The sequence below is a fragment of the Podarcis gaigeae genome, assembly GCF_964106915.1.
Source record: "Podarcis gaigeae genome assembly, chromosome: 8".
Taxonomy (NCBI): domain Eukaryota; kingdom Metazoa; phylum Chordata; class Lepidosauria; order Squamata; family Lacertidae; genus Podarcis; species Podarcis gaigeae.
This window is the reverse complement of record NC_139684.1, coordinates 81261094-81272368: the sequence shown is the minus strand read 5'-3', so window position 1 is coordinate 81272368 and position 11275 is coordinate 81261094. Positions and strand designations below refer to the sequence as shown.

General features: G+C 45.7%; 1 protein-coding gene across 1 annotated transcript; it reads left to right on the top strand.

The window, feature by feature from the left end:
• The first annotated feature begins 3097 nt into the window (after positions 1–3097).
• Positions 3098–9880, top strand: LOC310851678 (uncharacterized protein). The gene is made up of 3 exons (XM_083754308.1): positions 3098–3251; positions 6704–6851; positions 8974–9880. Exons 1-3 carry the CDS (start codon positions 3209–3211, stop codon positions 9476–9478), a joined length of 696 nt encoding a protein of 231 aa, XP_083610434.1. The 5' UTR covers positions 3098–3208; the 3' UTR covers positions 9479–9880.
• The last annotated feature ends 1395 nt before the right edge of the window (positions 9881–11275 follow it).

Below are 11275 nucleotides of genomic sequence, written 5' to 3'. Positions count from 1 at the left end.
GCCTGGTTCCCTGTGGCCTCACTTCTCGCAGTGAGGGAACCTCCAGAAGGCCCTCGGAGCTGGACCTCAGTGTCCGGGCAGAAGGATGGAGGTGGAGACGCTCCTTCAGGTATACTGAGCTGAGACCATTTCTATGTTTTTTTGTTCTTTCTTCCCTAAAAGATCCTGGCCGCTACAATCTTCCAACAGATCAAGAAACTGAGAGACACCCCCCCAAACAATCTCCCTATGGAGATAAAACAGGGTCTATCAATGATGCAAAACATAGCTTGGTTTCTTCCTATCTCCCCCAGGGGTTTGGGACACAGTGTCAACGACCTCAGGGTGGTATACGTAGTAAATTCCCATATGTCTATAGATTCCCTATCCCAGTGTGGTATGTTAACAAATGACTTTCTCTTGAAAGAGAGTTTGCTTCATTTGGAATGATCCGAGTAAGTTCCAGCCATAGAATCAGAATAGATGTTACCTAAGAATATCAGGATGATGGAGAGGGTATTTTAACATTAGATGATATAAACTAACTGACAGAACAAGGCCTTGAAATTGTGGTGGAACTCTTGATGAATATGTTGACCCAGGGGTGTGGCAGCCATGGAAAAGGCCAATTGCAGGCTCTTTAGGAAAGGAATTGGAAATGAAACATCAGTTACCACAATGACATTATACAAATCTATGCTGCGACCACGTTTGGAATACGGTGTACAGTTTTGGTTGCGTCACCTCACAAAGTTTCTGAAAAGGGCAACCAAAATTATCAAGGGGGTGGCGCAACTCCACTATGGGGGAAGGTTCCAGCATTTGGGACTACTTAAAGGTAAAGGTAAAGGTACCCCTGACCATTAGGTCCAGTCGTGACCGACTCTGGGGTTGCAGCGCTCATCTCGCTTTATTGGTCGAGGGAGCTGGCGTACAGCTTCCGGGTCATGTAGCCAGCATGACTAAGCCGCTTCTGGTGAACCAGAGCAGTGCACGGAAATGCCGTTTACCTTCCCGTCGGAGTGCTACCTAGGTGCTTTCGAACTGCTAGGTTGGTAGGAGCAGGGACCGAGCAATGGGAGCTCACCCCGTTGCGGGGATTCGAACCACGACCTTTCAATCAGCAAGCCCAAGCAGCACAGTGGTTTAACCCACAGCACCCCCTAACTTAGTTGAGAGGAAAGGCAAGAAAGAGATTAGATGACAGAGGTTTATACAACTGTGCATGGCATGCAAAAAGGTGGATAGATACCCCTTTGTATCCAACCATGCCACGTAGTACAACGAGGCTTTGCCCTCGGGTGGGAAAAATATTGCGCCTGGGAAAGGGAAGTGGGAGTCAACAGACACTCAAGGAATAGTTTCGGAGAAAAGGCTTTTATTTCTACCATCCATGAACTGGTAGAAGGAGCACGTGTGATAGTCCACAAAAGCATGCACGAGTTCACAATCATGTGCACAAGCATATATACCCCTTTCCAGTTCCCTCCCCCTTTCTCCTCCCTCAGGAGTCCTGCCCATGAGTTCCTCTGAGCATGAACAGAATAGTCTTGGGACTATTGTGGACTCTTGGCACCCTTCCCAGGAAAGGGGTTTCAGTGTGTTCAGATATGTTTCAATCTCTTGTTCTGGCATGGTTCCTGGACAGAAAGTAAGTTGCAATGTGGTTCTTTAGCAAGGCCAGAAGGCATGAGAAAGGCCTGAGAAACAATGGACTGTTCTCTACCTTTTGTTACAGCAAAGCGGAATGTTTCTGATGCTTAGCTGCTGAGAAAATGATTTTGAAAAGCTTTGAGAAGCTTTGAGCCTGCTTTGTTTGGGGGTGACAGGGTCCTGACTCATAAAAGTCACTCCAAACTTTCCCAAAAGCAGGGTAGAAAGAAACCCTTTAAACAATATCGAGGCAGGGATAAAGCAGGGGTCTGTGGAGGTTCAGGGATGCTGTCTGTGGATAGTCCTGATGCAACACTGAATGAGAGACGGTGTGGCCTAGTGGTTAGTGTGTTGGACTAGTACCTGGCAGACTAGGATTCTGATCCGCACTCCAGCAGTTCACTGGGTGACCTTGAACCAGACACAGCCTCTTAGCTTAGCCTATCTCACAGGGGCATTGCTGTGAGAACAATATGGGTTTAGCAGGAAAACCAGTTGTGCCACCTTGAGCTCCATGCAGGAAAGGTGTAATATAAATGTAATAATAAATAAAGTAAATATGCACCTAGCTGGTGTGGAAAGTTTTACAGTCAAAACATAACTGCATGCTTGCTAGTTGGTATATGAAGGGGTTAAGGACCACAGAGTTTGAATTGCTGGAGTAGGCTCAGTTGGGTAGGGAGGAAGTGAGGGAGGAAGTGATGTATTCCTTCTCCTTTCCTCATTCTCCCCTTCGCAATGTCAGCCACGGAGGGAGGACATTCCTCACTATAAGCTCCCAACTTCAGACACATGTCAGAAACTACATTGCTGTATTTCTACCCAATAATATTTTTGACGGCATTTTCTAGTATTGCTCATAGGACAATGCATGATTGAGATTCCTGCATTGCAGGCGGGATTGGACTAGATGACCCCCGTGGTCCCTTCCAGCTGTACAATTTCTATGAGACCTTAAATCTGCAAGTAAATCATTTTTAAACATACTTCAGTGTGTGGTCTATTCATGCAGAGGGGGTAGAAGGAACCTGACACAGGATGAAGAAAGGCTGGCTAACCTATTCCTATGCCTCACGAAACTGCCTGATGATGAGAATTAAATTCTGCTAGGGGCCCAGGGAGTCTGCTAAGCTCCAGGCTTTGAATACAGGCTTGCAGCCATATTCCTTTGCTCATTGTTCCACACACATGGGCCTATAGAGGAGGAACTATAATTAATAGATCTTCTTTCCAATTCCCATCAGTCGGCCCTATGAGTTACAAGATCAGACGGGCCTTTGGTCTGATCTCACAGAACCCTTCCAAAGTTTGCGTGTGGTTTTTAAATTCCTTCATTTTGTTTTAGCAAAATGCTGTCCCTTTCAAACGTTATCTCTTCCTTTTCGTGCCAATTGGACGTGGGGGCAATGACTCGAGGTGATGGAACAGGAAACTCACCCAGCGCCCTGTGTTAATGAATTACAGAAACCGAGGATGGAAGCAATAATTTATTCCCCTCAGAGCACCCCCTGCTCAAATAGTGAGCCCCTGCCTTCACCCTAGCAAGAGGAGACTCAGGACCCTCCGCTGAGCCACTATGAAGTTAATTGTCATCACACTGATCTTGTACCTCTTCACAGGTGAGTGGGTGGTTACCTCAGTCTAGAGGGAAACTCTGAAGTCTCTTTATTTTTGAGTGGGTGAGCTCCCTGCTTTCTCACGGACTTGGAACATGGAGGTAATATGATTTGGAAGAGCTAAAAGGAGTTGTGTCATGTTTTGGAACAATTTTGCTTAGCCCAAAGTTGCCTGGTTGGTTCTTCTAAGACTTTGGGCACGTTCCAAATTGGTCCAGAGGTTACCTATCTCTTCTCGGATCAGTAATATTGGCAGAAGCATCAGGCTTTTGGGTTGCACATGCTCTCTGAAGAACATGGTCCAACTCTGAAACCTGCCACAAACAAACAATATACAGAAAAACCAATGAGATAGGACTATGGAGTAAGCTTCAGAAAGCTTGAGTCGGTTATCAGTTTGGATCCCCTTACTCAAAGGCAACCAGGAGAACAGCAAATAAGCCTTTATAGGATTATTTCATTTTATCTTTCCAATAAGGTACGTTAGGCTGAGAAACTGTGACCTGGTTAAGACCATTCCATGAACTTCATAGCTGAGAGAAGGGTTTGAAGTCCAAAATATTACCCACTATAGCATGGGCGAGTGGCGCTGTGGTCTAAACCACAGAGCCTAGGGCTTGCCGATCAGAAGGTCGGCAGTTTGAATCCCCGCGACGGGGTGAGCTCCCGTTGCTCGGTCCCTGCTCCTGCCCACCTAGCAGTTTGAAAACACGTCAAAGTGCAAGTAGATAAATAGGTACCGCTCTGGCGGGAAGGTAAACGGAGTTTCCGTGCGCTGCTCTGGTTCGCCAGAAGCGGCTTAGTCATGCTGGCCACATGACCCGGAAGCTGTCTGTGGACAAACACCGGTTCCCTCGGCCCATAGAGCGAGATGAGTGCGCAACCCCAGAGTCGTCCGCGACTGGACTTAACAGTCAGGGGTCCCTTTACCTTTATAGCATGGGCAAATAAAGACATAATCTCCAGACTCATGCCAGCACCATACCCAGTAGAAGCCACAGTGATGTATTTCCACTTTTCATTATTAGATATCTTTTTCACGTGCAAAGGGTTCAAACACCTACAGCGTAAGCAAGCCAGCCATTATGATCTCACTTCCTCATGTACCTGTGTTCAAATGAACATATGAAATGTGCTGAAATCTTCTTTTAACCTTAGGACTGGAGATACAGATCCAATCTGATCTGGACCAAGGTACAGAATAAAGTTATGCTGTTTTCAAGCATATCCCTTGTAATGTGTCGTTTGGTCTTGAGAGCAACTCACTTACGCAACTCAGAGTTCCTGGAAGGGAGGCAGAGGCACCAATATAGTGGTACCTCGGGTTACATACACTTCAGGTTACACACTCCACTAACCTAGAAATAGTGCTTCGGGTTAAGAACTTTGCTTCAGGATAAGAATAGAAATCGGGCTCCGGTGGTGCGGCGGCAGCAGGAGGCACCATTAGCTAAAGTGGTGCTTCAGGTTAAGAACAGTTTCAGGTTAGATACAGACCTCCGAAACGAATTAAGTACTTAACCCGAGGTACCACTGTATAACAAAATGAGGAAACAATGTCAGCTTTGTAACACCACAACATTGCATCAGAAGCAGAACCCACAAGCTGATTAAAATAAATACTATTTACGGTTGTCAACAGCTTTGTCTCATGTACCACATAACAATACATTAAGCTGCTGGTCTAAGTCTGCATATATAGATGTTTAAAAACGCAGGAGTGTGGTGTGTGTTCAAAATCTGAAACGTCCACCAAGAGAGATACAAAGATCCACTTCTCAGCATCAAGCAACAAATAATACAGGAGATCCATAAGTTCTGACTTTTTATAGAAGGCTAAAAAGGAACTGAGAGGGGGGTTTGGTGAACTGCATCAGGGCCATGGCACTGGAAAGAAGGTGGGGTTAACAACAGCAACAACCCCGCAAAGTATTAGCGGGGGGGGGGGGGGACTGAGGAGAGGCAGGCACAATATTTTAATTATGTTTTCTCAAATTAGGTAAAGGTAAAGGGTAAAGGAACCCCTGACAATTAAGTCCATTCACGAACGACTCTGGGGTTGCGACGCTCGTCTTGCTTTACTGGCCGAGGGAGCCGGCGTTTGTCCGCTTCCGCAGACAGTTTTTCTGGGTCATGTGGCCAGCATGACTAAGCCGCTTCTGGTGAAACCAAAGCAGCGCACGGAAACGCCATTTACCTTCCCACCAGAGCGGTACCTATTTATCTACTTGCACTTTGACGTGCTTTCGAACTGCTACGTTGGCAGGAGCGGGGACTGAACAACGGGAGCTCAGCCCGTCGCAGGGATTCGAACCGCCGACCTTTCGATCGGCAAGCCCAAGCGGCACAGTGGTTTAATCCGCAGCATAAATTGGGCCCCAAACTCACCACCTGAGGCTAGGTCTCCAACTCACCTCATGATCAAGCCAGGATTGCCCATTTCCTTCTTGCTGCTCCAGGCTCCAAAATTCTAGATTTGGGTTTGCTGAAGGAGAGTCCATTCTGCAAATCACGTTGTTTTTTTTTAGGGTCAATAGCCTGGGCCTGTGTAGGTCTAACCTTTTCCTTTGGTGCTTTGGCAGCACAACTGTGTGGGGATGGCTGGTGGGGAAATAATCGTGACGTCTTCGGTAGTAGTTATCTTGGTAACCTGAAGTACCCTTTCAGCTTAAATTTCTCTTAAGAAGAGCAGATCCCCACAGGCCTGGATTCCTGTATGAATTCTGCAGCACACAGCAGGAACCATATGAGTTCTGGCTAACAACAGCTTGTATGCTTCTTTGAATGAGGCAATGAGAATGCATATGATTGGAGGAAATTGTAATGCTTTGTGTAAGAAACCTATAAAGAACCCCCCTCCCAGAGCGTTTGGGTGGGGTTCAGCCTTTGTAGAGCGATCCTGCTGGAACTCTTTACTGCAGTAAATAAATTTTCGGGGTTCTTTCTGTTATGTACTGAAGTTCTCACCCTGGGCCAGCAGGGGGATACTGTAGATAGTTTTCACTCAGGTCCACATATGCAAATAAGGGATTGAAAGTGACGTTCAGTGATTGGATAGTTACCGAAAATGGTTACTGTTTCGTTCTAGTGGAGCTCTATATAAGCAGACTGGCTGAAACCTTCAGTTCAGTTCTGTTCTGGGAATAAACAAGAGCTGTTTGAAGAATCACTGTGTCGTCTGATATGTTCACCCCCAACTTAACACTTTCTTCAACCCAACTCACTAGTAGTTAATGGTGCAAGTTGTGGCAGCAAATTTGCCTTGCAATATTTTGGCGACCGCGTCAGGACAGGGGCCTGGGCAGCTACCCCCTTGGACCACGAGGGCCGCAATCAGCCAAACAGCCAACATCTTGGATAGCCCAGCGCGCGCCAGAGTTTACCAGGACCGCGGCTGCCCCACCTTACTTCCTGCGCAACAAGACGTGATGCAGATGTTCTGCTTCTTTCCCCAGGCCATCCAACTTTTGCCCAAACGGATAAACGGGTCTCCAAGTTGGAGCAGTTAAAGCACGAGTTCACTAAACTCCTGGGAAAGGTCAGCGAGAAAGCGTGGGATAAATTGAACTTTGTCAGAAGATCAAGGCTCGGACAAGAACTGAGGTAAGCAGATCCGCCTCCTTTCCCCCATTTTAGGGGATTGGGGACATTAACTAGGGACTTCATGGACTGAAGCTTTGAGAAGGCTGGCAGGATTTCTTCTTTGCTAGATTTTCCTTTGCAAGGATGTGAAGCTTGGGAGCTAACTGTGGCTCTCCACATCTCTCTATCTGGCCCTTGGGGTACACTCTCTAGGTCACGTGTCTGCCCCAGTTACACCCTTTCCCCACAGGCCATACACTTCACCAGCTTTGCGTCGCTTCCTCCTGGTTGGAGAGCTTTTGCATGGCTGGAATAAGTGTCCTTTACTCTGCTAATGCCTCTTGTTTGCATTGCTGGGATATAGACCGCGAAGTCTGAGTGTGTGTAGAAATGGTAGCCTACTGCACAAAAGTGAAATTTTACAATTGTGGTTGGCACAATCTTTGGCCTCTGGCTCTGGCCACCAATGACAGGTGGTCCCAGAAAATTTGTCCAGAATGAAGCATATAGCTTTTGGGGCTGAAAAGGTTACCCAACCCCACCCCCCCGCTCTTACTTCCTCTTCTACTTTGTTAATTTTTTCATTCTAGGAATTTATGAAATGTGTGTAAACGTGTAACATGAAGGCTGGCTCCCCAATTCTGGAATATCTCACCCAGTGAGGGAAGTTTGCCTCCTTTGTTTGTTTATTATTCCACCTTTCCTCTGCAATGCATTTGTGTAACTTTAATCCCACAACAACCTTGCGAGGTAGATTAGGTCCTTGTCTGGCCCAAGGTCACCCAGTGAGCTTCATGGCTGATTGGGGTTCTGACTCCTTGTGAAATAAATGAATGAAAATGAGTTTTATTCTTAGAGAAGGAATGGTGAGGAGGACCATGCCTGCCTTAAATCCGGATTCTGTGAACAAAGAAGTTCAAAAACAGCCCAAAAAAACTGTTTATCTGCATGTTTTACATTGCTGGAGACACTGCAAATGAGACAAAGCAAATGTTTGACAAGCTAGAATCCTCCCTAAGAGGATTCTTTCTGCTAGAATGTACAATTAAGTAAGGAATGTATTAGAAGTAGATCAGTAGCCTATGCCAGGGGTGCCCAAACGTTTTTCAAAGAGGGCCAGATTTGATGAAGCGAACATGCTTGAGGGCCGACCAAAGTTGTTGACTTTTTTTAGGGTTTTACCTCAGGAAATGAACTGCCACAGGGGCCTGATTGAACCAACTGGCGGGCCAGATTAGGCCCCCAAAACGGACTTTGGACATACCTGGTTTATGCTGAACCTGAGAGCTTCCTGATTTATGAGGGCTGGGTGACTTGAAAACACACCCCTGTTGACGAAACTGATAATTCAGATGGACGTGGGATGTATGTAAAGGAGGGGGGACATATTAGAGACATATTTGGGAGTAGGCATGAAATGGGCGTTTAGGGAAGCCTGTAAACTGCAATTTCTTAACCAATAGGGATATTCGAAGGGTTTTAGGGTATAAATTGTCTGTGATGAGAACTGGAATGCGCAATCCCCTCTTTACAGCATGAGCTGGGGGCGGGGGGGGGGTGTCGTTGCCCACAGTCCTGTGTCGACCAGCTTATGCCTGATTGTGGTATAAACTCCTTCTTTCAAAGAGAAATTTGAATCCATCTGGGAAAGGTCCCTGGGACAGATTTGTCCAACACACACACACCCCGATCCTAATCCAGTCTTCTAAACCAGGGGTCCCCAAACTAAGGCCTGCGGGACAGATAAGGCCCAAGGGACTCGCTTATCTGGCCCACGGCGACCCCCGCTTCCATCGCCCACTCTTACCGGCACTGCGCAGCTGCCCACTTCTGGGTTGGAGGAGCACTGGAAATAGCTTGTGAGCATGCGCGTTATTTGCGCATGTGCAAGCATTATTTCCAATGCACATCCAGGTTGGAGGAGGCCCGTGCACATGCACACAAGCTATTTCTGGTGCTCCTTCGACCCGGACGTGCGCCGGAAATAGCATGTGTGCACACGTATGGGCATGCGCTCCTGCGGCCTGCCACGCGATCAGTGCTGGAGACACAGGCCCAAGGCGCGTGCCCCCTGTTATAAACACTTTACCACACTGGCTCTGTATCCCGCTCACAACGCTCTATGCCTTCTGTACCCCCACAGAATCTTGTTTCGTGATGATGTTGCAAAACTGCGCAAGTTCATCCAGGACCTGCAGGCTGAGCTGCCCCCCGAAATCACACAGGCCTACCACGCGGCAGTTCAGTTGTCTGGGCATGCCCTGGTGGGCGCCAGCTGTAACCTAGCCATATTAAGGTCTGCCACAGAAGAGCTCTATGAGGGGCTGGAATCCCTAGTGACTTCCTATGCCAGCCCAGTCGTGGAGAAGTTGAGACCGCACACGCAGGTCCTGAGAAATATGGTCGTCCCCAAGATGCAGGAGCTGGAGGAGAAGCTGAAGCAGCAAGTGGAAGAAAGGGGGCCTGAGCTGATCCCTTACGCGCGGAAGCTTCACCGCCAGTTGCACGAATATCAGAGGTCCCTAGAGCCTTATGCCAACCAGGCCCAGGAGAAGATCAAGCTGGGCATAGAGACATTCAGTCAGACCATGCAGCGCTACGTCACCCCACTTATGGAGGCAATCAAAAAACGCATCACAGACTCTTAAGAGGAAAGGCTGACATACCCCAGTGCTTCCCCTAGATCTCTGAAGCTTCTCATAAGCAATGGAGGATGGAATCTTGGCCAAACTCTTTGAAACAGAAAGGGTCAAAAAAGGGAAGCGACTGGATTGAGTGTCCTCAGCAATTTGGGGTGGGGAGCTGAGGCTGTTGGTGATATCTTCCCTCCCCCAAACCATGTAATAAAGGAGCTGTCCCTAAGGATGCTGGTTTAGGGCTGTGTTTATGTCTTAATGTTTTAATCTCAATTTTATTGCATTTGTATATAAAAATATAAATGGAGAAAATGTTGTTACTTGTTATAATATAAAATCACTACATATTATAATATAATCAGGCTCAGCAATGCATGTAAATTTCAATAAAATCTAATCCGGACTACTTAGCCCTAAGTATGTCTTGGTGGGCTAAGGCTATTTTCTTCCTAAGAGGCAAAGGTAATGAAGGTGTACTGTGTATCTTGAAATTTGTCCAATCCAGACCCTGTCCTCAGGATTCTCAAGTTTATGCATTAGCTTTTCCTTTAGTGCTGTGTTCCAGACCTCTTGAAAAAGGTAAGTTGAAGACTATTTCCTGTTTTTGGCCATCGCGAAGGCATGCCACAACAAGAAGAAAAGCCACAGGCTATTTGTGTAATACATTTCTTGGTTGTTCATCACAGATTAAGTGAGAAGATGAATAGTGGATCAAGGATTAAAGACTGGGAAGCAATTTTACAAATCTCTTGAAAGACTGACATCCCACCTGCCACAATGATGTAATATCTGGGCACAACCACCACACATGGACTAAAGTACTCCACAATATTTTTTTAACATAATGGTGGCAGCATGTGCTTTATTCTATGGAGGGTGCAGGGCATGAAAAATTATTTTAATAGCATTCTCTCTTTTTCTGGCAGAAGCAGATCGCAATGGTGCTTACTCCACAGAGCATTGCAGGATAAGTGACAATGGCTGAACTACATGTTCTGCTAGCTACCTAGTTGTTCCTTTTAAGTGCAGTTTCCACAAAATTGCAAAAGCAGGGGGTGGCTGATTGGATCAGGAACCAAGAATGGCAAGGCAAGTGGGGTTTAACTCTTCTCCCTTCCCATGATCCTGAATTTCTGTTTGCTGCCTTGAGAGATTCAGCAGAAAGATGGCCTAGAAAACTGTAAATGATGCTATTTGGTCTATTGTGTTTAAAGTACAGTCATACCTCGGGTTACAGACGCTTTGGGTTGTCTGTTTTCTTTTTTCTTTTTTTTAAATAAATATTTATTAGCATTTTCAATAATAAACATAAACACACACAAAAAGAAAGAAAGAAAGAAAATAACAAAAATACAAAAAACTTAAAAACAATTAAAATTTCAGTTGCTTATTTTCATATGACTTCTTTCTCAGACCTCCTCACTCCTCCCCTTCTTGTATTCCCATTCAAGTTATTAATCCCGCAAATCCTTATTACTTATTTCTCAACCTTCACTTAATAATTTTTACATACTATTGTTTTACCTTTCCTCTTTCTTCCATTTAATTACTTTTACATGCCTTAATTTCATTTCCTTTTAACCATTCTAAAGACCAATTTTAACTCATCTAATCTAAAATATCTTATACATCATTTCTTATTCTTTAACATATTTCTTAAAGTCGATCAATTTTTTCCCTTCCAAGGCTTTCCCAACTTCCATACAAATTACAGAACAAATTAAAACAAAATAGTTAATAATTATGTACCCTTTGGATTACCAAACTTCACCCCCTCCTTTTCCCGGTTTTAGTCCCGAATAAGTGTTC

Bases quoted from the DNA above. Each gene is read 5' to 3' on its own strand.
- LOC310851678 (XM_083754308.1), top strand. From the start codon at position 3,209: ATGAAGTTAATTGTCATCACACTGATCTTGTACCTCTTCACAG. The intron at 3,252-6,703 runs GTGAGTGGGTGG...TTCTTTCCCCAG, and splicing joins GATCTTGTACCTCTTCACAG to GCCATCCAACTTTTGCCCAA. The intron at 6,852-8,973 runs GTAAGCAGATCC...GTACCCCCACAG, and splicing joins AGGCTCGGACAAGAACTGAG to AATCTTGTTTCGTGATGATG.